Raw genomic sequence first — 24,319 nt, forward strand, 5'->3', positions numbered from 1 at the left:
TCTCCCATTCTGAGGGTTGTCTTTTTGTCTTGTTTGTAGTTTCCTTTGCTTTGCAAAAGCTTTTAAGTTTCATTAGGTCCCATTTGTTTATTTTTGTTTTTATTTCCATTAATCTAGGAGGTGAATCAAAAAAAGATCTTGCTGTGATTTATGTCAGAGTGTTCTTCCTGTGTTTTCTTCTAAGAGTTTTATAGTGAATTTGGTAAAGTTGCAGGATACAAAATTAATGCACAGAAATCTCTTGCATTCCCATACACTAACAATGAAAGATCAGAAAGAGAAATTAAGGAAATAATCCCATGCACCATTTGCAACAAAAAGAATAAAATACCTAGGAATAAACCTACCTAAGGAGGGAAAAGACCTGTACTCAGAAAACTATAAGACACTGATGAAAGAAATCAAAGATGACACAAACAGATGGAGAGATATACCATGTTCTTGGACTGGAAGAATCAATATTGTGAAAATGACTATACTACCCAAAGCAATCTGCAGATTCAGTGCAATCCCTATCAAATTACCGGTAGCATTGTTTACAGAACTAGAACAAAAAATCTTAAAATTTGTATGGAGACACAAAAGACCCCGAATAGCCAAAGCAGTCTTTTTTTTTTTTTAAACATCTTTATTGGAGTATAATTGCTTTACAATGGTGTGTTAGTTTTTGCTTTATAAAAAAGTGAATCAGCTATATGTCCAAAGCAGTCTTGAGGGAAAAAAATGGAGCTGGAGGAATTAGACTCCCTGACTTCAGACTATACTACAAAGCTACAGTAATCAAGGCGATATGGTACTGGCACAAAAACAGAAATATAGATCAATGGAACAGGATAGAAAGCCCAGAGATAAACCCACACACCTATGGTCAACTAATCTATGACAAAGGAGGCAAGGATATACAGTGGAGAAAAGACAGCCTCTTCAATAAGTGGTGCTAGGAAAACTGGACAGCTACATGTAAAAGAATGAAATTAGAACACTCCCTAACATCATACACAAAAATAAACTCAAAATGGATTAGAGACCTAAGTGTAAGACTGGACACTAAATCGTCTTGAATTCTAATTCTCCTTTTAAAATATTTTTGTGTGTGTGAATACTATTATAAGTTCAAGTTCAGTGATTGGATATCTTATGCTATCAATTAAGAACATTCAATTCTTGGAAACTAGCCATTGGTGTACTGAGAAGTTCGATTTTTTTTTTTTTCTTTTTTTTGCGGTATGTGGGCCTCTCACTGTTGTGGCCTCTCCAGTTGCGGAGCACAGGCTCCGGACGCTCAGACTCAGCGGCCATGGCTCACGTGCCCAGCCGCTCCGCGGCATGTGGGATCCTCCTGGACTGGGGCACGAACCCGTGTCCCCTGCATTGGCAGGTGGACTCTCAACCACTGCGCCAACAGGGAAGCCCGAGAAGTTGGATATTAAAGAGTGCCTTAATTTTTTAAAGTCCTCATTCTCAGAGAGCAGTCCATTAAATTTAACCAGATTTCAGATTCCTATCTACCTACTTACCTAAAATATACTGTCTTTGTTCTCTTCTTTATGTTCTGCCAGATATCTTATCAACTGGTAATTGGTTAAGGATGTACAAAGAATATTTTGTTTTGGCACTGCCTGTCATGCAGTGTAGATGCCCCGTCAGTTCACAAATATTTATCAACTGCTTTCTGTGTTAAGCACTAGAGGTGCCTGCAAAGTTGAATAAGACTAGAGGGTTTTTTTTTTTCTTTTTTAAGACTAGAGTTTTTTACCTGTCAAAAATATCACCATCTGGTCTACCATCCATCCAAAGTGACCCCAACTTTGCTATAAAGACTCTCTTTATTGGTAGTTTGGACATGTTAGTTCGTGTGTATTAGCTATTATTTTGTTTTTGTTTTATTTTGGTGGGATATAATGCTAAAATTCTTATGTAGCTAAACAGTGGGATCAGGTAGGCTTCATCCTCATATCTCTTGATGGATTTCTTTGCTTTAAGCTATGATTTGCTTTTCTTGTTTCTTTTCCCATTCCATCTTTCCCTCCTTAGTAAAGCTCAATTTTTCTGAATATTTACTTGAATTAAATTTTCTTCTTTTGATTTAAGCTATTTTCATGAAATTTCTCCAAACGCATACGTTAACATTAGATATCTAATTTCTTTTTTAACAGCTGTGGTGGTTCATTATATTTTGGCTATAAAAAGGCTATTTTAGCTTTTCTTGAACTTCTCTTCTGAGCTGTGTGTTAGTTCCGAAGGGAGAGACCACATTTTATCCCTTCTTATATACTGTAAAGCGTACAGTAGAATGCCTTGTATATGGTAGGTCTTTAGTAAATGTTTGTTGAATAGTTTCTCTAAATGGAGTAAAAATTATTTGAAATTCTTTTTCATGGAATGGACAATCCAAATGACCATAAAAGAGGTTAAAAATACCTTGTATGGGGCTTCCCTGGTGGTGCAGTGGTTGAGAGTCCACCTGCCGATGCAGGGGACGCGGGTTCGTGCCCCGGTCCGGGAGGATCCCACATGCCGCGGTGCGGCTGGGCCCGTGGTCCATGGCCGCTAAGCCTGCGCGTCCGGAGCCTGTGCTCCGTGGCGGGAGAGACTACAGAAGTGAGAGGCCCACATACTGCAAAAAACAAAAACAAAAACAAAAATCTTGTATGAACATTTTCGACTTTTGCTTAAGCTATTAAATTCCTTATGAAATGGGTCATTGTTAAAAAGATGGCCATAGTTATACTATAAGCCAAGCTTTGTTACTCTGGTAACTGGAAGTTTATGAACTTTTTAGTAAATGGATTTCCTGGCCTAAGGAGTTTTAATGGGAATGTTTAAATAGATATGCCTTCATTGCCATTTTTTTTCTCTGCATTTGTTAAAATGGTAATACTGTCACTTTCTTCAGCCTCCAAATTAGCTGATATTTATTTACCCATGTTACCAATGTTCTTTCATTAATACATTTACTCCTCCCTCCTCTTCCTCTCCCTCCCTCCCTCCTTCCTTCCTTCCTTCCTTCCTTCCTTCCTTCCTTCCTTCCTTCCTTCCTTCCTTCCTTCCTTATCAACAGCCTTATTGTGGCAAGGCATTGTGAAAAGTTAATGGATTTCCTGGCTTAAGAAGTTTGTAATCTAGCACAGTGTTTCTCAGAATGTGGGCTGTTGGACCCTTGTGGTTCCTGCAAGATTAAAACTATTATTTCCATCATAATAAGATACTATTTTCCTTTTTCATTGTGTTGATATTTGCTCTGATAGTACACAAGCAACAGTGGGTAAAACTGCTGCTGCCTCAGCGTGAATCAGAGCTTTGGCACCAAACTGTACCAGTAGTCATTGTATTCTTCACCACCACAAACTCAGTTTAAAAACAAAGAAAACCAAAACTGGTTTTGCTTAATGTCCTTGATAAAGCAGAAAAATTATTAAGTTTTATTAAATCTCTACCCTTATCACTTTTCCCCATTATTCTGTGTGATGAAATGAGTACACATAAAGCACTTGTGTTGTATCCTGAAGTGTGATTGTTGACTGACGGAAAAGCACTTGTTCAGTCTTCTGAGTTGAGCTAGCCTCGTTTTGCATGAAAGTTTTACTTCAAAGAACAATCGACAACGTACCACTATTCAGAATTGGGTATTTTACAGACATTTTCTTGAAAATGAACGACGTAAGCATGCCACATCAAGGAAAATAACTGCCAACATTTGTTGCCAATGATAAAAATTTGAGCTTTCAAGCAAAAATTAGGATTTTGGGAGACATATCTATCACGGTGAGTTTGACAGAGCTTTCCAGTTCTTAAAGACTTTTGTGATGAGATCAGTTGTGACATTAACAAGTGTGATTTTGTTTTTTGATTATTGTATAATGAAATATGTCAACATTTGGAAAATCTTCATAACTCAATGAACAGTATTTTCCATGTGACCCCTACATGATGTTACAAAATTATTTGTGAGGTGAAAGATCCTTTCAAGGTACAGGATAGACCAATTAATTTTAATGTTAACACAGTACATGAAAGTTCATTGATATAGTTTTATTTTCTACATTGCAGCTAAGTTTTGTTAGAGTATCAAAGAAGGATAGTCACAATTATTTGAATAGGCTATTAGAATACTCCCTTTTTTAACTACATATCTATCAAACCTGATTTTCTTTGTAATATTTCAACCAGAATAACATACCACAACAGATTGAATGCAGAAGCAGGTATGAGAATCCAGCTGCTTTTTATTAGGCAAGTCATTAAAGAGTTTTGTAAAACACAGCCACTCTTACTACTAAAATTTTTTTTGGAAAATAAAGTTACTTTTTCATAATGTTATTTATATTAACATATAATGAATTATGTTAAATGAATTAATACTTGTTTTCAAAATTACTCAGCTTTAGTTTCTTACATGGTAAATATTGATAAATAACCCACATTAAAAAAGGTTTTTGGAGTCCTCAGTAATTTTTAAGAGTATGAAAGGGTCTTGAGACCAAGAGATCCAGTCGTCTAGTATAAGCATATAGGACAAGTACTCAAATACAGGATGTATGAATTCAATGATAATTTGAATATGATAATAACTGAGAATGATATAAAAATCTTTGTGTTCAGGGAAGAGAGGGAATTTATCTCTTGTTGACAGGAAACCAAGAAAACTTCATGAGGGAGGTAAGTATTAAACTAGGTCTTGAAAGAGAATGTGTAGTCTTTCTGGAGATAGGGAGAATCAAATGACTACTGTTCTTTAAAAAAATATTTAAATATATCTAGATAGATAGATAGGTGACATATAGTATTACTCTTCTTCATCACTGTGAATTGGTGAATTGATTTGTAGAGACTGAGGGCTGACCATTTTTAGAGAATCAGCTTCTTTGTAATTATTTCTTTTTCATTGCCTATTATTTCTCCATGGAAGTCAGGCTTGGTAAACGTTTGGCTAAATGCAAAAAGTTAATGTTTCTGTTACATCTGTAGTTGCACGTATATATAATATGGACAACTGTGTTTATTGGCTCTATCCTAAATAGAATCTCATGATGTAGTTTTATTTTATGAAAGTGCCTATATGTTTGTCTATTCCTGTGTACATTTATGTTCTTCTGTGTCCTTCTCCTTTTTTCCCCTTACCTTTCTTTTTCATTCTGGTTGTATATTTCTTTCTATTTGGCTTTTGACCTGGCTTACTTGTGCCTGTAGTAGATCCTCTGATTCCCCCCACCTTTTCTCATTTTTCTTGTTTTCTTTTCTTTCGTTATTGAACTAGAATAGATAAATATACTTATTATTTATATATTAGATGGGCTTTTTCCTTTTTCTTAACATAAAAATTAGAGTAGTAACGTATTTTACATTTATATTCCCAGAAAAAAAATAACATTCTCATCAACAACAGACCTTAATATGTATGTGTGTATATATATACATGCACACCTTTTCCTTTAGGGCTAAAAGCTTGAGATTTTTCTCATAACTTACAGTGCTTTTTTATGGAGTCTGTTCAGTTTCCTTAATATTTTATATACTTAGTAGATCTCTTTTGAGGGTTGTGTTACTGGAAATTGAATGTGATATTTGTATTCACTAAGAAAATATGGACACTTTCTTGATTAGAGTAGAAAGCCCTTTTTGTCTGGTTCTATCAGGATCTGTAGTCATCTGATTAAAATGAAGAATCATGAAAAATGATATGTATGAACACTAAACATACCATTTTAAATTAAAACATGTTTTAAATTAATGTCCACTCATTTGCCAGTCCTTTGGTAGAAGGTCATGACCTTTTTTTCTGAGTATCACTATCACTCTGCTGGTTAAAGTTTTTCATCATATTTCTTTCATAAGCCAATGTTTTGGAACAACATGAATGCAGAATCCGCGCGCCCCCGCCCCCCCCTTGCCCGCCCCTGAGTGTTAGTCTTTTTTGTTGGCTTGCCTTCATCTAATTTGACATTAACTTTGAGCAGCTCATTTAAACCACAGTCTTTTCTTTTTTAATCATTTCACTGGTTTACTTAGCACTTATTTATATTAAATATCACAGTGAGAAGTACAACTGGCAAAATTAGCTTTGGAATGTATACAGTATATACTTCAACTGGTTAAAGCCGAAGTGAGGGGGGTAACTTATGAGTGATCTGCTACTCATGAGCTAGTATTCTATTGCATCAATATACTTTACAAAATAAATTGAGAGCATTTTACTTTAGTTAGTGGATTAAGATTTGTTAAGAGAGCATTTATTGTGACATTTTGAGTCTAAACAATGTCCCTGGACAGAAACTTAATTAAAATGCTCCAAGGAGTAAATAAATATATGCTATTTCCCCCTTTCTATGTTTAGTGGTGCTAGATTCCCAAAGAAGTTGTTTGGTTTTAAGCACTTAGCCTCACATTGAACAAGAACACATAGGCAGGACAAATTTGATGAGTGATGCAAAAGGGGAGAAACAAATAACAAAAAAAGATTTTGATTATGAGTGGTGGTGGTCAAGGAAAAGAGGATGTAGAAGTATGAGAGTCTAGAGGGAATATAGAAGACAGTAAGTTTGTCTAACAGGTTTGAGAGTTCTTTATATGGCATTTCTCCCTTGAGACTTGTATATTTTATCATGAATTTTATAGTAATGGGCATAATAAATGCATATGTTTTTAACTAATATGGAAACATGTTATTCTGGAGTGAATTGACTAATGAGTAGTTTATTACAAAGATAAATAAATTATAAAATTGTTAGGCTTCTCATAATTCTCCTTAGAATCTATCATTAGAAGAATGATTTTTATAGAATGTGTGAAAGATCAAGGAATATGGGGCAACTTACAGTTTACAGCCAGGTTTGCAGGTGGCAACAAAATATATTAGTTTGCCAAATAAAATTTAAGCTTATTTTTCTTTCTGCAGCATATTAATTGTATTATAGTATGCCATAGCCACTTTCAATGCAATCCTCCTAGTCTTGGAACAGCAGCCAATTCCAAGAATTAAGAGAATTAGGTTACTTTGCCTAGTGGCACAAAACATACCCAAGGTATTAAATCATTGGCTTGTCTGTTTGGGGCACAGACAGAGAGTTTAGAGATAAAAGTTGATTTGCATGCTGTTCACATTTATTCATACAACTTTAACAGATATATTTTTCTATTTCTGTCTGATTCATATAATCCTTTCTAAAACAGATTTTCAGTTGTAGTTGTGTCCAGAGGTGTAGAATTTTAATAAAATTTTAGGATAAAGAGTAAATTCAGGATTCAGCTACAATAACTTGATGCTGTTGACTATGAAAATAGTTTAATTTACCTTTAGAATATTTAAGAAAATATTAAAATATGTAGTTACCTAACAGATGGTTATTACTTAAAATTTTTGAATCATCTATTAACCTGTTATATGAAGTAATATAAGAAACCAGTTTGGTAGAGGGAGAAATAATAGTTTCATTTGAACTTCAGTATTTCCAAAAAATGATGTTATTTTTGTACACAAAGCAGTAGAAGCAGAGATGAGGTGACAATATGAGAACCTTTTGATTTTGTTAGGGTGGAGTTTGGTCAACTTTTTTGTTTGTTTGTTTTTTGGCAGTACGCAGGCCTCTCACTGTTGTGGCCTCTCCCGTTACGGAGCGCAGGCTCAGTGGCCATGGCTCACGGGCCCAGCCGCTTCGCGGCATGTGGGATCTTCCCGGACCGGGGCAGGAACCTGTGTCCCCTGCATCGGCAGGCGGACTCCCAACCACTGCGCCACCAGGGAAGCCCTGGTCAACTTTTATAGCTGACATTAGTATTGTATCTCTATAATTTTATGAGATTTGGGGGAAATTGTTTTAACTTTTCACTCTCAAGCTCTGAAGATCTTGCAGAAATCTTTGCCTTTCTGTTCCTATAACTGTTGCTATTCCATCTTGAAGCTACAAGCATGTGGGACAATGTCTTTGGTTCTGTAGAATTTCTGATCTGTACTCTGCTCTAAAATATCCCAAGAATAAGGGGGAAAGAATTGCTTTGGAATAACTGATCATTCTTTGGGGTCTCTGGCAAGTCTGAAAAGAAGTAAAGATAAAGAATGCAGTGGTTAACTAGAAAAAACCTATTTATAAGATGGATCAGGCTTGACACTAATCCTCAAAAAATTTAAACTTATTTCTCCCAAATTAGTAGAATTTAAAGCAATTCCCTTAACATTAAACATGAGGGCCTCTGTTGTGTACCTTGTTCAGAGTGCCACTGTTATACCTTGCTTTGACCCTTATGGCTGCCAGGCACTCCACTCTCATTGCAGTCTTTGGAAATACTGCTTAAAGAATGTTGCAGCTGAAAGGACCTAAAAGGCAAGAATTTCCCAAATCTTGTTTTATGCCAGGATTTAAGAATATGTCTCCAGGTTCTACCCCAGACCTACTGAATTAGAAACTATGTGGGTGAGACCCAGTATTCTGTATTTTAACAAGTCCGCCAGTATTATGCTGGCACAGATTGATTGGAAATCACTGCTTCAAGGCCAGTGCTCTCACTTTCTAGATGAAAAATCTCAGGCTCAGAGGAGATAAGTGACATGTCCATCTGTGTTCAGTTTGGTCCTCTTCTCTGCATTGCAGCTACAATATACAGAGTATTTTGAGGTCAAATCATGATAGCTACAGAACTCCTTTAGCTGGTGGACCATGCTCAAATGCCTCTTAAGAGCTAGCACTTCTTCATGTGATCCTTCAAGATCTTGTCATGGCAGACAACATTTCTTTTGCTATGGAGGTAGACATTGAATTCTTGGCAGGAGAGCCAAGAATCTCCTCCTTCACATTAGTGTGCTATGAATGAGCACAATTAGATACTTTGGAAAGTTGTAGAGATGTTTCAAGAAAATAGCTCTTAATAAACACCTATGAGTGAAGTATCGTATAGATGACTATTACTATTAGCAAAGTGATACTTTTGTTTAAAAGAAAAAACCCAAAACTTTGTTAAGGTACAAAATTGACATACTGCAAACATTTAAAATACACAATTTGATAAATTTTGTTATACACACAGGAAGCCATCACCATTCAAGAGAGCAACATATCCAAAACATATTTTGGAATTCTCCAGAGAGCTGTTATTGATTTCTTATTTAGTTCATTGTGTTCAGATAACATATTTTGTGTGACTTGAATCCTTTTAAGTTTATTGAAACTTGTTTTATAGCCTGGAATATGGTCTCTCCTGGTAAATAGTCTCAAAACGAATGCCATTTCTTTTGAGGTCAAAGTTGGGAAAATTTCAGCAATTAATTCAGTTTTTTTTTTTCTGTCTCCCCATTTTGGGTACTCCAGTTACATGTATTTTAGCTTACTTGAAATTATAGCTCACTGATGCTGTTTTCATCATTTTTAATTCTTTTTTCCTCTGTGTGTTTCATTTTAGATAGTTCTTACTGCTTTATCTTCGAATTCACTAATCTTTTCTTCTGCAATATCTAATCTGCCACTGATTCCTTCCAGTGTGTTTTTAATCTGAGACACTGTAGCTTTCATCTGTAGAAGTTTGATTTGGATCTTTTAAAAATACTGTCCATGTCTGTACTTAATTTTTGTACATGAGGAATACAATTATTACAAGTGTTTTAATGTTTTTGTCTCCTAATTTTAACATCTGTGTTAAGTTTGAGTTGGTTTCAGTAGATTGATTTTTCTCTTCACTATGAGTTATATTTTCCTGCTACTTTGAATGACTTCCAATCTTTGACTAGGTGCCAGACACTAATTTTAACTTGTTTGGTGCTGATTACTTTTATATTTCTATAAATATTCTTGACCTTTCTTCTGGGATGAAATTAAATTACTTTGTAATTATTTGATCCTTTTGGGTTTTGCTTTTAAGATTGTTAGGTGGGAACAGGGGAGTGTTTAGTCTAGGGCTAATTATGCCCCACTACTGAGGCAAGACCCTTCTGGGTGCTCTACATAGCATCCCATGAATTAAAAGATTTTGCACCCTGACCAGTGGAAACAGGCACTGTTCCCATCCCCATGTGGGTGCATGGTACTGGTCTGTCTGATCCTTTTGTATGATTCTTTCCCCAGCCTCAGAGAGTTTTCTTACACGCATGCTGAAAACTCTGCTAAATACTCAGTGGGGCCCTCTGGAGATCTGTGTGATTGTTTCTCTCCCCTTTGTTACTATATCTTTTGAACCTATCCTGCCTTGGTCTTCCTGGGTTCTCAGCTTTTTCTTTTAAACTCTTGGTGTTTGTCAGGGTCTACCTGTGTTCCCACTCCCTGTCCCGTGGCCTGGAAACCCTCTCAAGGCAATAAGCTACAGCAGTGGGAGGGTTTACCTACCTGTCTCTCAGGGATTTTATTGTCCTTTATTGCCTGACATCCAGTGTCTTAAACATCATTGTTTCATATATTTTGTCTTTTTTTAATTTGTTTTGATGGTTTCAGGCAGACTGGAAAATCAGATCTCTGCTACTTTATCTTAGTTGGAGGCAGAAGTTTGGTACTCACTCTTGATTTGTGTATAATAATTTCTTGAGGTTTGACTTTGTGCTATAGAGCACATTAGACTATTTCATCTGTATCCCTAATGGTTTATATATTTGGATGCCAGAAAGCTTAGTTCTAAATCTGCTTATCGGGAGAATGGGGATTCACTTTATATTTGCGATCTGCTTGTATTTTTGGCATATTCTGGCATATTCAGTATGTCCTCTCTAATGCCTGGTAAAATGAATTACATAAACAGAGTACTCAGTATGGATTTATGGAATCAATAAATTAATAAATTAACTTTTAAAGGGCCAGGACCCTTTCTGTATCCTGAGACATCATTCTAATCCTGTGCAGTTTATGTAGCAATTCTTTGAACTGTTGGAAGATTTCCTAACACGTTCCTGCTGTTGTTGCTGTGTTAAGCAATAATCTTGGTCTTAATGGTAAATGAACTGGAAAGTCTAACTGTAAGTTCCTCTGTTCATCAGGAAACACAGTACAAAGGTTATAGTCAGGATCCTGCCTATAGTAAGCTTTAAAATGTCTGGTTCTGCTAGTATATAATCTTTCTTACCTTTTTTTTTTTTTTGAGATTTGATATGAACTCAAGAGAACCATTCCATTGATGTCAGGAAGGCAGTTATTTGTTGACTAAAACTCTGTTACTTTGGCATGAGCTCTTTTTAAAAACACACAAATATTTTGTTATGAGAATGGAACCAAATATTTCACTAAGGGACCTATCTGCTAGGGGTGAGTTGTCATCCTGAGAGATACTTGGAAGACTTGTGAGACTCTTACCTGTTTTGCCAGCCAGATGTCTGCCAGCTCCTCTGACCTAAATCGAGCTCCAGTGGGAATTTCACTATGGTTGCTTGATCTTGACTCTAATTCCCCTGGTAATTCAGCAGTGCTGGTTTTGTAATTAAAAGTCTTCAGAAATTCTTTAAGATATATTTGCTTTTTTTAAATCATTGTGTAATGATTTTTGTAATGTGGAGTTATTGTTTCCAAAGAATATGTTTTTATTGTTTGTATGTACTAGCATTCCTTTAGATACAAAGTAGACTATAAAGAAAATTTCTAAATTCTGGATCCTGTTTCTCATTAATTTTAATTATTGCTGTGTTCTTTTTGAAAAAATTTTGAGGCAATGTAGTATGGAGCAGAAGTCATTGTGGCCATGATCCTGTCAGTTTGTCTTGTTCTGCCTTCTTGGTGCCCTGTTAACTTTACCTTTCTTGCCAAATTTAGTGAGCTTATTAATGGTAGCAGTTTCTCCCTTGGTATTTCTATGTCATCCCAGTATGTAAATTTGTAATGTTGAGCAATTGGTAAATTAAGAATTAATTTGTGTTTACTAGCTATATAAAGAAGGCTACAAATTTAAAATTTTTAATTGAATTATCCAGTTCAAATTACATTAAATGTGCCTGTGTCTTTGCCAGTTCGGTTTGGTTAGGGTTTCTTTTTGCCCGAAGTGAGAAGTTTAATGTGGCCAATCACTTTTGCAAAGAGCCAAACATGTATTTCCCATCAGTTGTCTTATAAATGTGTCTTTGATAGAGGTGTTTTTAAACTTAAAAAAAAAAAAATTAACCCTAAAAAAATTTATGCTGACGTACCTACCACTTTTTTTTCTCAAGCAAAAATAAAAACAAAAACATATTTGGGAGGAAGAAGGGATACTTAATTCTAAAATTTAGGAATATAAGTGTTAACCAGTGTGTCATATATTTTTTTATGGAGTGAGTTGTTCTTTGAAAAAGAATTTTTGAGATTACAGAATCTCAAGGATGAAAAAAATTTAGAAATTATCTAATGCTAGTTAATCATATTAAAAGTAGATTTGGTATTATTGCTATGGTTATTTAGGAAATAGTCCTTATTTTTAAGAGATGTATACTAAAATATTTCATATGTAGTCTTTGTTAGAAATGGAGTGGAGGTACATTGTTGGTAGTGGTGAGAGTTAGGTGGTAGAATGCCAACTCAGACACTTTCTGTTGCTGCTGTGTTGTTATCATATTTGTAAATGCTGCATTTAAGTGGTGTGAATTTCAGTAATAGACAAAATTGTTAATACAGGTTAATTCAAGTCTCTATTTGGCATCTTCTTGAGAGACCTCTTCTTTGGGAACTCTTTCTTTTCCTGCTGATGTTACAGTGCCTCAACCAGAGGATCCTGAGTTCTATAGACTAGTCACTAATAAGTTCTAATGTACAATTTTAGCTTATAGTGGTTTAAGAGGTTACCTTTTTCAGTTTAATTTATATTTGATTCACAGGAACGAGTTTTTTCAGGTAGAAAAAAAATATTTTGGGGTAGATATATTCGTAATATCTTTTAAATCATATTGATAAATTATCATTTACTCTGTGGATGATGTTGACCTGGTCGATTACCAAATTCATTAAAGACATTTGTATATTTAGTTGTTTAATGGTAAATGATAGTTGTTTTATGTGCCTCATGCCTCTTAAAGTTTTAATGTGCCTTCTGTATCAAATTGTCAGTTTAAGAACAAAATGAAGGGCTTCCCTGGTGGCGCAGTGGTTGAGAGTCCGCCTGCCGATGCAGGGGACACGGGTTCGCGCCCTGATCCGGGAAGATCCTACATGCCGCGGAGCGGCTGGGCCCCGTGAGCCATGGCCGCTGAGCCTGCGCGTCCGGAGCCTGTGCTCCACAACGGTGAGAGGCCCGCATACAGCAGAAAAAAAAAAAAAAAAAAGAACAAAATGAAGATTAGAGGCAACACGTATAGTAAACGAGATTGTGTACTTCTTGTTTTTACTCATTTGTTTTTTTCCCTTCCTATTCCCAGTCTTTTAAGTATCATCTGCAGATGATTCCAGAGTCTGAGTTACGGTCATGACTGTCCAATCATTCCTTTGGGATTTCCCCATGTGAGTGTCTTAGAGTCATCACAAACTCAGCTCAACTCGTCTTTCTTTTTAAACTGGTCTTACAGTGTCCTAAATGTGTCAGTGGTATCATCATTCCTTAGTCACTCAGGAAAATCATAACTGTGGTAACACACATTCGTGAGAATGTTTTAATAGTATTTGTTTATTTATTCCTTAGTTCAGTAAACATTTATTTAATTCTTATATGCAAGGAACTGGAGGTACACAGATAAAGATTTCATCTGTTCTCTCCAGGAATTTGTAATCACATTGGGTAGAGACAAGTAAAAAATTGTGTAGCAGATTACTAAGCACTCTGGTTAAGCACAGTATGCGTAGGATGCTGTGGGGACAGAGAGGGAGGCACCTTCTTAAGGATGCAGCTCAGGGAGGAAAGGAGAGGAGCTTGAGTTACATTTTGGAAGACCACATAACAGCAGAACAATATGCTTGGGAGAAATGTTGAAAGGCATGACTTTTTAGGAAATAATTTGGCAAAATGTGAGGCTTTAAAGCATGATTGATTCTTTTGATGCAGCAGCCTAAGGAAATTATCTGAAATAGAGAAAAATTCTTTATATATAAATGATTTGTTTTTATAAATCTTTTTATTTTGATTTAATTGTAGAGTCACATGCAGTTTTAAGAAACAGTACAGAAAGACCCTGTGTACCATTTACCCAGTTTCCCCCAATGGTAGCATCTTGCAAAACTATATGATAGATATCACGACCAGGATACTGTTATTGATACAGTGAAGATACAGAGCAATTTTGTCACCACAAGGACCCCTCATCATGTTGGCCTTTTATAGTCTCCCTTTCCCCGGCCATCTCTGATCCCTGACAACCATTGATGTGTTCTCCATTTATATAATTTTTTAAGTTTAAGAATGTTATATGGAGACTTCCGGGAAGATGGCGGAAGAGTAAGACGCGGAGATCACCTTCCTCCCCACAGATACACCAGAAATACATCTACGCGTGGAACAACTCCTACGGAGCACCTACTGAACGCTGGCAGAAGACCTCAGACCTCCCAAAAGGCAAGGAACCCCCCACGTACCTGGTTAGGGCAAAAGAAAAAACTAAACAGAGACAAAAGGATAGGGACGGGTCCTGCACCAGCGGGAGAGAGCTGTGAAGGAGGAAAAGTGTCCACACACTAGGAAGCCCCTTCGCGGGTGGAGACTTCGGGAGGCGGAGTGGGGGAGCTTGGGAGCCGCGGAGGAGAGCACAGCAACAGGGGTGCGGAGGGCAAAGCGGACAGATTCCAGCGCAGAGGATCGGGCCGACCGGAACTCACCAGCCGAGAGGCTTTTCTGCTCGCCCGCCGGGGCGGGCGGGACTGGGAGCTGAGGCTCCGGCTTTTGTCGGAGCGCCGGGAGAGGACTGAGGTTGGCGGCGTGAACACAGCCTGCAGGGCGTTAGTGCACCGCGGCTAGCCGGGAGAGAGTCCGGGGAAAAGTCTGGACCTGCCGAAGAGGCAAGAGACTTTTACGTCCCTCTTTGTTTCCTGGTGCACGAGGAGAGGGGATTAAGAACGCTGTTTGAGAGAGCTCCAGGGACGGGCGCGAGCCGCGGCTAAAAGTGCGGAGCCCAGAGACAGACATGAGATGCTAAGGCCGCTGCTGCCGCCACCAGGAGGCCTGTGTGCGAACACAGGTCACTAGCCACACGCCCTTCCGGGGAGCCTGTGCAGCCCGCCACTGCCAGGGTCCCGGGATCCAGGGACAACTCGCCCGGGAGATCGCGCGGCGCGCCTCAGGCTGCAACGTCACGCCGGCCTCTGCCGCTGCAGGCCCGCCCCACACTCCGTGACCCTCCCTACCCCCCGGCCTGAGTGAGCCAGAGCCTCCGAATCAGCGGCTCCTTTAACCCCGTCCTGTCTGAGCAAAGAACAGACGCCCTCCGGCGACCTACACGCACAGGCGGGGCCAAATCCAAAGCTGAGCCCCTGGGAGCTGTGAGAACAAAGAAGAGAAAGGGAAATCTCTCCCAGCAGCCTCAGAAGCAGCGGATTAAAGCCCCACAATCAACTTGATATACCCTGCATCTGTGGAATACCTGAATAGTCAACGAATCATCCCAAATTAAGGAGCCCTGTGGATGAAAGGCTCTTGGTGCTGCAGCCAGGAGTCAGTGCTGTGCCTCTGAGGTGGGAGAGCCAACTTCAGGACACTGGTCCACAAGAGGCCTCCCAGCTGCACATAATATCAAACAGCAAAAATCTCCGAGAGATCTCCATCTCAACGCCAGCAGCCAGCTTCACTCAACGACCAGCAAGCTACAGTGCTGGGCATCCTATGCCAAACAACTAGCAAGACAGGAACACAACCCCACCCATTAGCAGAGAGGCTGCCCAAAATCATAATAAGTCCACAGACACCCCAAAACACACCACCAGACGTGGACCTGCCCACCAGAAAGACAAGATCCAGCCTCATCCACCAGAACACAGGCACTAGTACCCTCCACCAGGAAGCCGACACAACCCACTGAACCAACCTTAGCCACTGGGGACAGACACAAAAAACAACAGGAACTACGAACCTTCAGCCTGCAAAAAAGGAGACCACAAACACAGTAAGATAAGCAAAATGAAAAGACAGAAAAACACACAGCAGATGAAGGAGCAAGATAAAAACCCACCAGACCTAACAAATGAAGAGGAAATAGGCAGTCTACCTGAAAAAGAATTCAGAATAATGATAGTAAGGTTGATCCGAAATCTTGGAGATAGAATGGACAATAGAATGGACAAAATGCAAGAATCAGTTAACAAGGACCTAGAAGAACTAAAGATGAAACAGGCAACGATGAACAACACAATAAATGAAATTAAAAGTACTCTAGATGGGATCAATAGCAGAATAACTGAGGCAGAAGAACGGATAAGTGACCTGGAAGATAAAATAGTGGAAATAACTACTGCAGAGCAGAATAAAGAAAAAAGAATGAAAAGAACTGAGGACAGTCTCAGAGACCTCTGGGACAACATTAAACGCACCAACATTCGAATTATAGGGGTTCCAGAAGAAGAAGAGAAAAAGAAAGGGACTGAGAAAATATTTGAAGAGATTATAGTTGAAAACTTCCCTAATATGGGAAAGGAAATAGTTAATCAAGTCCAGGAAGCACAGAGAGTCCCATACAGGATAAATCCAAGGAGAAATACGCCAAGACACATATTAATCAAACTGTCAAAAATTAAATACAAAGAAAACATATTAAAAGCAGCAAGGGAAAAACAACAAATAACACACAAGGGAATCCCCATAAGGTTAACAGCTGATCTTTCAGCAGAAACTCTGCAAGCCAGAAGGGAGTGGCAGGACATATTCAAAGTGTTGAAGGAGAAAAACCTGCAACCAAGATTACTCTACCCAGCAAGGATCTCATTCAGATTTGATGGAGAAATTAAAACCTTTACAGACAAGCAAAAGCTGAGAGAGTTCAGCACCACCAAACCAGCTCTACAACAACTGCTAAAGGAACTTCTCTAGGCAAGAAACACAAAAGAAGGAAAAGAGCTACAATAACAAACCCCAAACAATTAAGAAAATGGGAATGGGAACACACATATCGAAAATTACCTTAAATGTAAATGGACTAAATGCTCCCACCAAAAGACACAGATTGGCTGAATGGATACAAAAACAAGACCCATATATTTGCTGTCTACAAGAGACCCACTTCAGACCTAGAGACACATACAGACTGAAAGTAAGGGGATGGAAAAAGGTATTTCATGCAAATGGAAACCAAAAGAAAGCTGGAGTAGCAATTCTCATATAAGTTATATATATATATATATATATATATATGTAGTTTGCTTGAGTGCAGTGTTTTTTGTTTTCTGTACTGAATTCATTAGCATGGGTCGGTATAAAATTTAGCATAGGTCAATATGTAATTTGTAAACTAATAAGGTCTTAAAAGTGAGGAATTAAGTTTTTTATATTTAATTATTTATTGTAAAGAGCAGAATAGCATACATAAACAGGTGCCTAAGGAAAACTTGTATTCTAATATGGAACTCTCATGAACACCTTTTTTTTTTTTCTTCTAACGGTATGATAGTAGGCCATTTGATTATTTTTATGGCTTTAACTTTACAACAATGAAATATTCGTAAATTTTAAAAAGTATTTTTCTTTATTTGATGCGGGTGGGATACTGGAGAAATGAAAGGTCAAACATCTATTGAGGAATCCATACTTGTCTATATATTGTGTACTTTTATTTCAAGAACTGATTTAAAATTCCTAAAAGGATGCTATAATAAGTTATTATGCCATTTTACAGACTGAATTAAGTGAATTTCAGGGAGGTATGAAACTTGCCTAAGGCTATCCAGCTACCAAGCGGTAGAAGTGAGAATTAAATCCAGGTATACCTATTAAAAAAAAAAAAAAAAAAAAGGCGAGGGCAGCACCAGGGTATGGGGTTGTTAGTTTTATAGGGGTGAGTAATTTCATACGCTGATGAGTGGGAGGAGTATTCCAGCTATTTTGGGGAAGGGGTGGGGATTTCTAGGAATTGAGCCACCGCCCACTTTTTGACCTTTATGGTCATCCTTGGAACTGTCCTGGCACCTGTGGGTGTGTCGCTTAGCTTGCTGATGTGTTACAATGAGTGTATACTGAGGCTCAAGGTCTAGTGGAAGTAGACTCGTCCGCCATCTTGGACCTATTTTGTTCTAATCAGTTTATGTTGTGTCCTTGGGCTATGTAATTCTTTTAAAGGTTGTGCCCTGCCCCCTTTCCTCCTGTTTCATATTGAATATATAATATTTACCAGAGTATGTTTTAATAATTAATACATGATATATTGTATAATTAATTTATATATCATATATATAATGATATCTATAGGTATTTGTTCTAATAAGTCATTAAAAATAAATGAATATTCTTTTTCTTTCATTAAAAAAAAAAAGAATGTTATATGAATGGAATCATACTGTGTGTGACCTTTTAGGATTGGCTTTTTCCAATCCCTGGAGATTCATCCAATTTGTTATGTGTATTATTAGTTCATTCCTTTTTATTGCTGAGTTGTATCCCATGATATGGATGCACACAGTTTGTTTAACCATTCATCTGTTGAAGGACAGCTGAATTGTTTCCAGTTTTGGGTAATTATGAATAAAGCTGCTATGAACATTCATGTACAGATTGGTGTGAACATAAATTTTCATTTTTCTGGGATAAATGCTCAGGAATTCAGTAGCTGGGTTGTATGGTAGTTGTATGTTTAATTTTTTAAGAAACTGCCAAACTTCCCCATACCGAACCATTTTACATTCTCACCAGTACTGTATGAGTACAAAGGATGCGTTTGTTATTTTTTTTTTTTTGGCGGTATGCGGGCCTCTCGCTGTTGTGGCCTCTCCCGCTGCGGAGCACAGGCTCCGGATGTGCAGGCTCAGCGGCCATGGCTCACGAGCCTAGCCACTCCGCGGCATGTGGGATCTACCTGGACCGGGGCACAAACCCGTGTTCCCTGCATCGGCAGGCGGACTCTCAACCACTGCGCCACCAGGGAAGCCCTTGTTATTTTTTAAAAAAGAAAATAACATAAGCATTCAGTAAAAGTGGAATAATTAAGTATTGACTATACATCTATATCATGGAATACTGTGTGGGTCATCAGAAATGTTTATGCAGTGGTTTTTTTGTTGTTAATATTGGAAAATGGTTGTCTTAAGTAGAAAAGCAGAATCTAAAATACTATCACCTCAAGTAATAATAAATAAATGCATAGAAAATAGAGAAATGATTCAAAATTGATCATTTGAATAAAGAATGTTTATGACAAGTGTATGTTAAAGGATATTCATATTTAGCTTGGTTCTTATGTCACTTCTAACAGCTGATGGTACCCTTCATGAAAAAAGGAGGGAGAGAATGTGTTCTTCCCTATCTAATCCTTGTTTATGACAGTATTGAAGGGCTCAGGGTATTCACTGCCTACGAAAACAACTTTCGTGAAAGTTAATATAACAGTCTTAAGAATACCTGATTCTGGGGAGGGGACAGGGGCAGTATGCGGGTGGGGAGTTAAGAAGTATAAACGTTGCTTAAAATAGGCTGTGGGGGGATGTATTGTGCCCACAGGGAATGTAGCCAGTGTTTTGTAATGACTGTAAATGGAGTATAGCCCTTGAAAGTTGTGAATTGCTGTGTCGTGCACCTGTATCTTACATGGTGTACATCAACTGTATTTCAGTTTAAAAAAAAAAAAAAAGAACACCTGATTCTGCGGTTTACTGGATATAGTCAGGGCACCTGATGCAGTCTGTTTTTCTTATCATCCCACCACGGGAATATGTTTCCTTACTCTTTAAAGTTCTTACTTCTCCTTAAGTATGTAAAAACATATGTATAAACCTTATCTGACTTGAAATTGCATCTCTGAACTCAGGACTTTTGTTCATTTGTTTTGTTTTACAGCTCTAGCTTTCATTTTCTGTGATTCCCAATTACGCCTTCTGCCTCTGCTAGTTTGGCCTCACTCGTAGGAGTTCGTCTCTCCCTGTGACCCCATCTCCCACAAAACTGTTTTGTCCCTTTCATTACGGGTAAACGGAATTGTCTGTCTTGCAGACCATATGATCTGGCCAGCCTTTCCACCAAGTGTTAGTATTTAATATTAAACAAATTAAAAAAATAATTTTCTTAGTTTTGTTTAAATACTATTGTTGTAATCACTATTTTTCTGTCTTTTATTGAAAATACAGAGTATTATGTTGAATCATGTGAAATTGATGGTTGAATGTGGCAGTTTCACATTCTTCAGATGAACATTTCTTTAGCCTTAAGGGTTAAATACACTTTTACTAAGTTAGCCTGAGAACTCTGCCACCCCATAGATTGTTGCTTCGGTGCAAAAATGAGCACCAAGTTTTGAACAATAGTCTATTGCTGTGTTTTGGGGAATATAAAACGTTTTGATGTTGGTGGTTTAGTATTCATCCTTTCGTAGTCTTCACCTTGGAATATGCATATTTTTCATCAGCAATGCTTCTAAAAGTCGGTCACTGCCTTCTGCCTCTGACTATGTTTAATCTATTATTATTTAAACATTGCAGTGTCCCTGAATTATAGAGTTCTTTTAAGCCAAAGCCATTTACAGGAAGAACCGAAGAGACATAAGAACTGTAAACCTCAAACAGTATAGCATAGCTATGAATGCTATAACTGGGAAGACACATAGCTTGCACTGCCACAGTCTATGTAGAGCTAAGGCCTGTGTAGAGCTAAGGTGGAGATCAATGGTTCTCCACCCTATTAGGATAATCTGGAGAGTTTAAAAATAACTACTGATGCCCAGGAATTCTGATTAAATTGGGACCTGGGCAACAGCATTTAAAAAGCTCCTGCATGTTTGATTCTGATGGTTAGCTCAAATTGAGAACCTCTGTTTTGGACCAACTTTGAAAGCAAAGAGTCAGGTCAGAGATATGTACAGACTTGGAAAAATCACTGTGGTGACTCAAAGACTAATCTTTGTGCAGTATGAGAAGCACAGCTGGATTAAAAAATTTTTTTTTCTCCTATGAGTCACACCCAAGGATAGTAGCTATTAAAATGGTCACCTTCAACAATGAAGAATAGCAGTATATCATTAGGGAGCTGAGAAAAATGAGAATGCAGTTTTTGTGAAGGCTATGGCTAAATCAAAACACGGTAAGACAGGTAGTCAACACTGTCATCATCAATGATAAGTCATGTTGATAGCATTTACACTTGAGACAGTCGTGATGAGAATGTTACTTTATCTCTGTGGTCTTCCTCCCAAAAACCCATAACTGCAGCCTAACCATGAGAAAAACATACAGATCCCAATTGTGGGACACTTTACAAAATGCCTGATCTGTACTCCTCAAAGCTGCCATGGTCATCAAAAAGAAGGAAAGTCTGAGAAACTGTCACAGCCAAGAGGAGCCTCAGGGGACATGACAACTAAATGTAATATGTTGTCCTGGATGGGATCCTAGAACAAATAAACAAGGAAAAAGTAAAGAATTCTGAAAACGGTATGGATCTTAGTTAATAATGAGTCAATATTATTTCATTAATTCTTATAAGTGTACCATACTAATGTGTAGGATATTACTAATAAAGGGAAACTGGGTGAGGGCATGTAGGAACTCTGTACTGTCTTTGCAGTTTTTCTGTAAACCTTAAACTGTTCTAACACTAACCAGTAATTTATTGAAAGTGTTGCTTTGGTAGTTAAGATACCATGCTGGTGATTTCTAGCTAGCTTTATTAACCCCATGGCAGGGCATGGACATGTCAGTCCAAATCCATTACCCCTAATGGAAAATCAGGGAACATTCACACTGTATTGAGTAGAACAGTAATATCATGTCTTTATAATTTAGAGCACATTCCAGTGTTATGTACTGTTTCTGCTCCTCCCCCCTTCCCTCCCTTCCTCCCCAAAAAAGGAAAAGAAGAAAGGGGAAAAGGAAGGGAGAAAAGAAAGGGAAGGTAAACCTGAAAGAAGGAAGGAGGAAAGAGGAAAAAGTAAAGTATAGAGAAAAGGAAGAAAGGAAAAGTGAAAGGAACAATGGTGGCACGAGAGCCTCTATATAGTAAACTCTCCAGTCTGCTGTTGGTTGAATGTATGGAAGCAGAATGCACGGATACAGAGGGCTGACTGTACTGTGTCATTTTATGTAAGGAACTTGAGCATCCATGGATTTTGGTATCTTTTGGGGGTCCTGGAACCAATCTCCTGTGGATAGGAGGGCCAACTGTATCTCAAAGGTTATGAGGATGAAACTAAATTATAAAAGATGTAACTTGGTATTGGTATGTTTTGTTGGAATAAATCACAATAAATGTTATAAGTTCAGCTGTTGTAACAAAAGTATATGAGTTTACAAATACTAAGCAGTGAAAGTAAATTTTAGGTTTCAAACAACTGAAATCGCCATTCGTTTTTTTCTTTTTTTCTTTTTGGTTGTTAACATTACAGTTGTATAGGGAACTACAAGTGACTCAAATGGACTGGGCTTTTTTAAGTAGGGTGAATTGACAGTTTTGGGTTTTTTTTGTGGTACGTGGGCCTCTCACTGTTGTGGCCTCTCCCGCTGCGGAGCACAGGCTCCGGACGCGCAGGCTCAGCGGCCATGGCTCACGGGCCCAGCCGCTCCGTGGCATGTGGGATCTTCCCAGACCGGGGCACGAACCCGTGTCCTCTGCATCGACAGGCGGACTCTCAACCACTGCGCCACCAGGGAAGCCCGACAGTTTTAAAAAATGTGATGTTTTTGTTGTATATGAATTTAATGATCTGTACTGATAAGTGAAGTCATGGTCATTTTGCAAAGCAACATAATGTTGCTTGTTTTATCTACTTCTTGATAAAGTGTTTTATTTCCCTTATGTTTGACCACATAATATCAAGAATACGATTGTCATTGTTTCTTTGCCTTTTGCTATGATGTAATGTTTGCTTTTTTCCCTTAGCCTGGGATGTATCTTGATTTTCAAAATAACCAGGCATGCTATTTACATGAAACAGATAAGCATACCCATGTAAATCTTCATTGATTCCCTGAGAGGTGCTGTGTATTTTTTCCTTTTTAAAAACATTTATTTATTTATTTATTTATTTTGCTGACAGCCTTAATAATGTTTTCATAAAATATGATGGGTTTATAAATCTGTTTAACATGCCTTTCCCTTTTTGTCTTAGCGCTTTGCTTCTAAGTTGCAGATGCAGTGGCTGAACAATACGCTGTGTGGTGTGACAGGTAAATTTCCCAATTTACCTGCCGTAATAGTGTGCAGTGTAATGCCATTCAATCATCTCTGAATTTTACTTGCCTGATTAGTTGAGTGAAGCAGATTTTCAATTTAAATGTAACTTCATCTGCTTGATTAAAAATGTAACAGAACATTATCTGCTGCAAATAAATTTCAGTGGAAGAGATGATTTTCCCTGTTTAAAAATAACATCTGTTTATATTGGCTGGAAGCAGACGATTAATACTTCTCTAATTTCGAGGTTTACCAGTCCAGCTCACCTGTCTTTTTGCATGGATAGTTGAAATTGATGGCTGTCGAGTATAAACATTTACCTGTTGATGTTTAGTTGATGGATTTCTTTTTTAAGGATAATACAGAATCCCATCATTGGGCATTCATTTATTTGCTGCTCATCAACATGATTGACAGTTTTGCCAACAACATGGAAAAAGGATCTTCCTTCATGATGCATACGAGAAAAATTTTACCCCTCAATGATGAGCGCCCTGCAGAAAAACAGATTCCTGTGAATTCTTTTTCATAGTTAGTATTTATTTGAATTCTGAGTTTAGAGACTCTGAGTATAATTTTAAGTCAAGTGTGTAGTAAATGAGGGTAGGTGGTACTCTCCTGCTGGCATCTTTCATCAAGTGATTAAATGTGTAGGCCAAACAGATAAGGAGGGAGAAAGATAGGAAAAAAAACCAAAATGGTTATTTTTTCTCAGTGCTTAGCATAGTGTTAAGCATGTATCAGACCACTCAATAAATATTTATTGACTTTGAATTAAATATTAGGCCCATGGTATATTTGATAGTCTACAAATCTAACAAACTGTATTTAATTGGTTTAAATATGTAGTTAAAAATTATAGCAAAAGAAATTGTGGAATGCTAGTTTGTCTCTCTTTCTCGCTCTTTTTTTTTCAATGAAAACTTCCGTATAGGAGCTTATTAGAAAGTAGATTTTAAAATTCAGACTTCTATAAATATCCTCTAAAATTTTACTAAGTAAAATTTATTTAAAAAAATAGATGTAAAAAAATTCTAACACTAGTAAAACAGCACTACAATTCAGTGGTATTTAGCATAGAGTAAAAACAATATTTTTAAGAAATTGTTATAGTTCCATAATCTCAAAAAATACTTTCTTTTTTTTTGAGTACTGTATTTATTTTGGTAGA

The 24,319-nt window shown here is 37.5% G+C and overlaps 1 protein-coding gene across 5 annotated transcripts in view; it reads left to right on the forward strand.

Moving 5' to 3' along the window:
• The window catches only part of ZCCHC7 (zinc finger CCHC-type containing 7), a 248,461-nt gene that overhangs the window by 32,739 nt on the left and 191,403 nt on the right, over positions 1 to 24,319 (forward strand). The window contains exon 2 of one of the 5 annotated variants that reach the window (XM_049710811.1): positions 23,084 to 23,141. The exons of the other annotated variants lie outside the window; for them this stretch is intronic. Within the exon in view, the coding sequence (XP_049566768.1) occupies positions 23,084 to 23,141 (58 nt within the window). The remainder of the gene's footprint in view (positions 1 to 23,083; positions 23,142 to 24,319) is intronic. 5 annotated transcript variants of the gene reach the window in all.

Source organism: Orcinus orca, chromosome 6, assembly GCF_937001465.1.
Source record: "Orcinus orca chromosome 6, mOrcOrc1.1, whole genome shotgun sequence".
NCBI lineage: Eukaryota > Metazoa > Chordata > Mammalia > Artiodactyla > Delphinidae > Orcinus > Orcinus orca.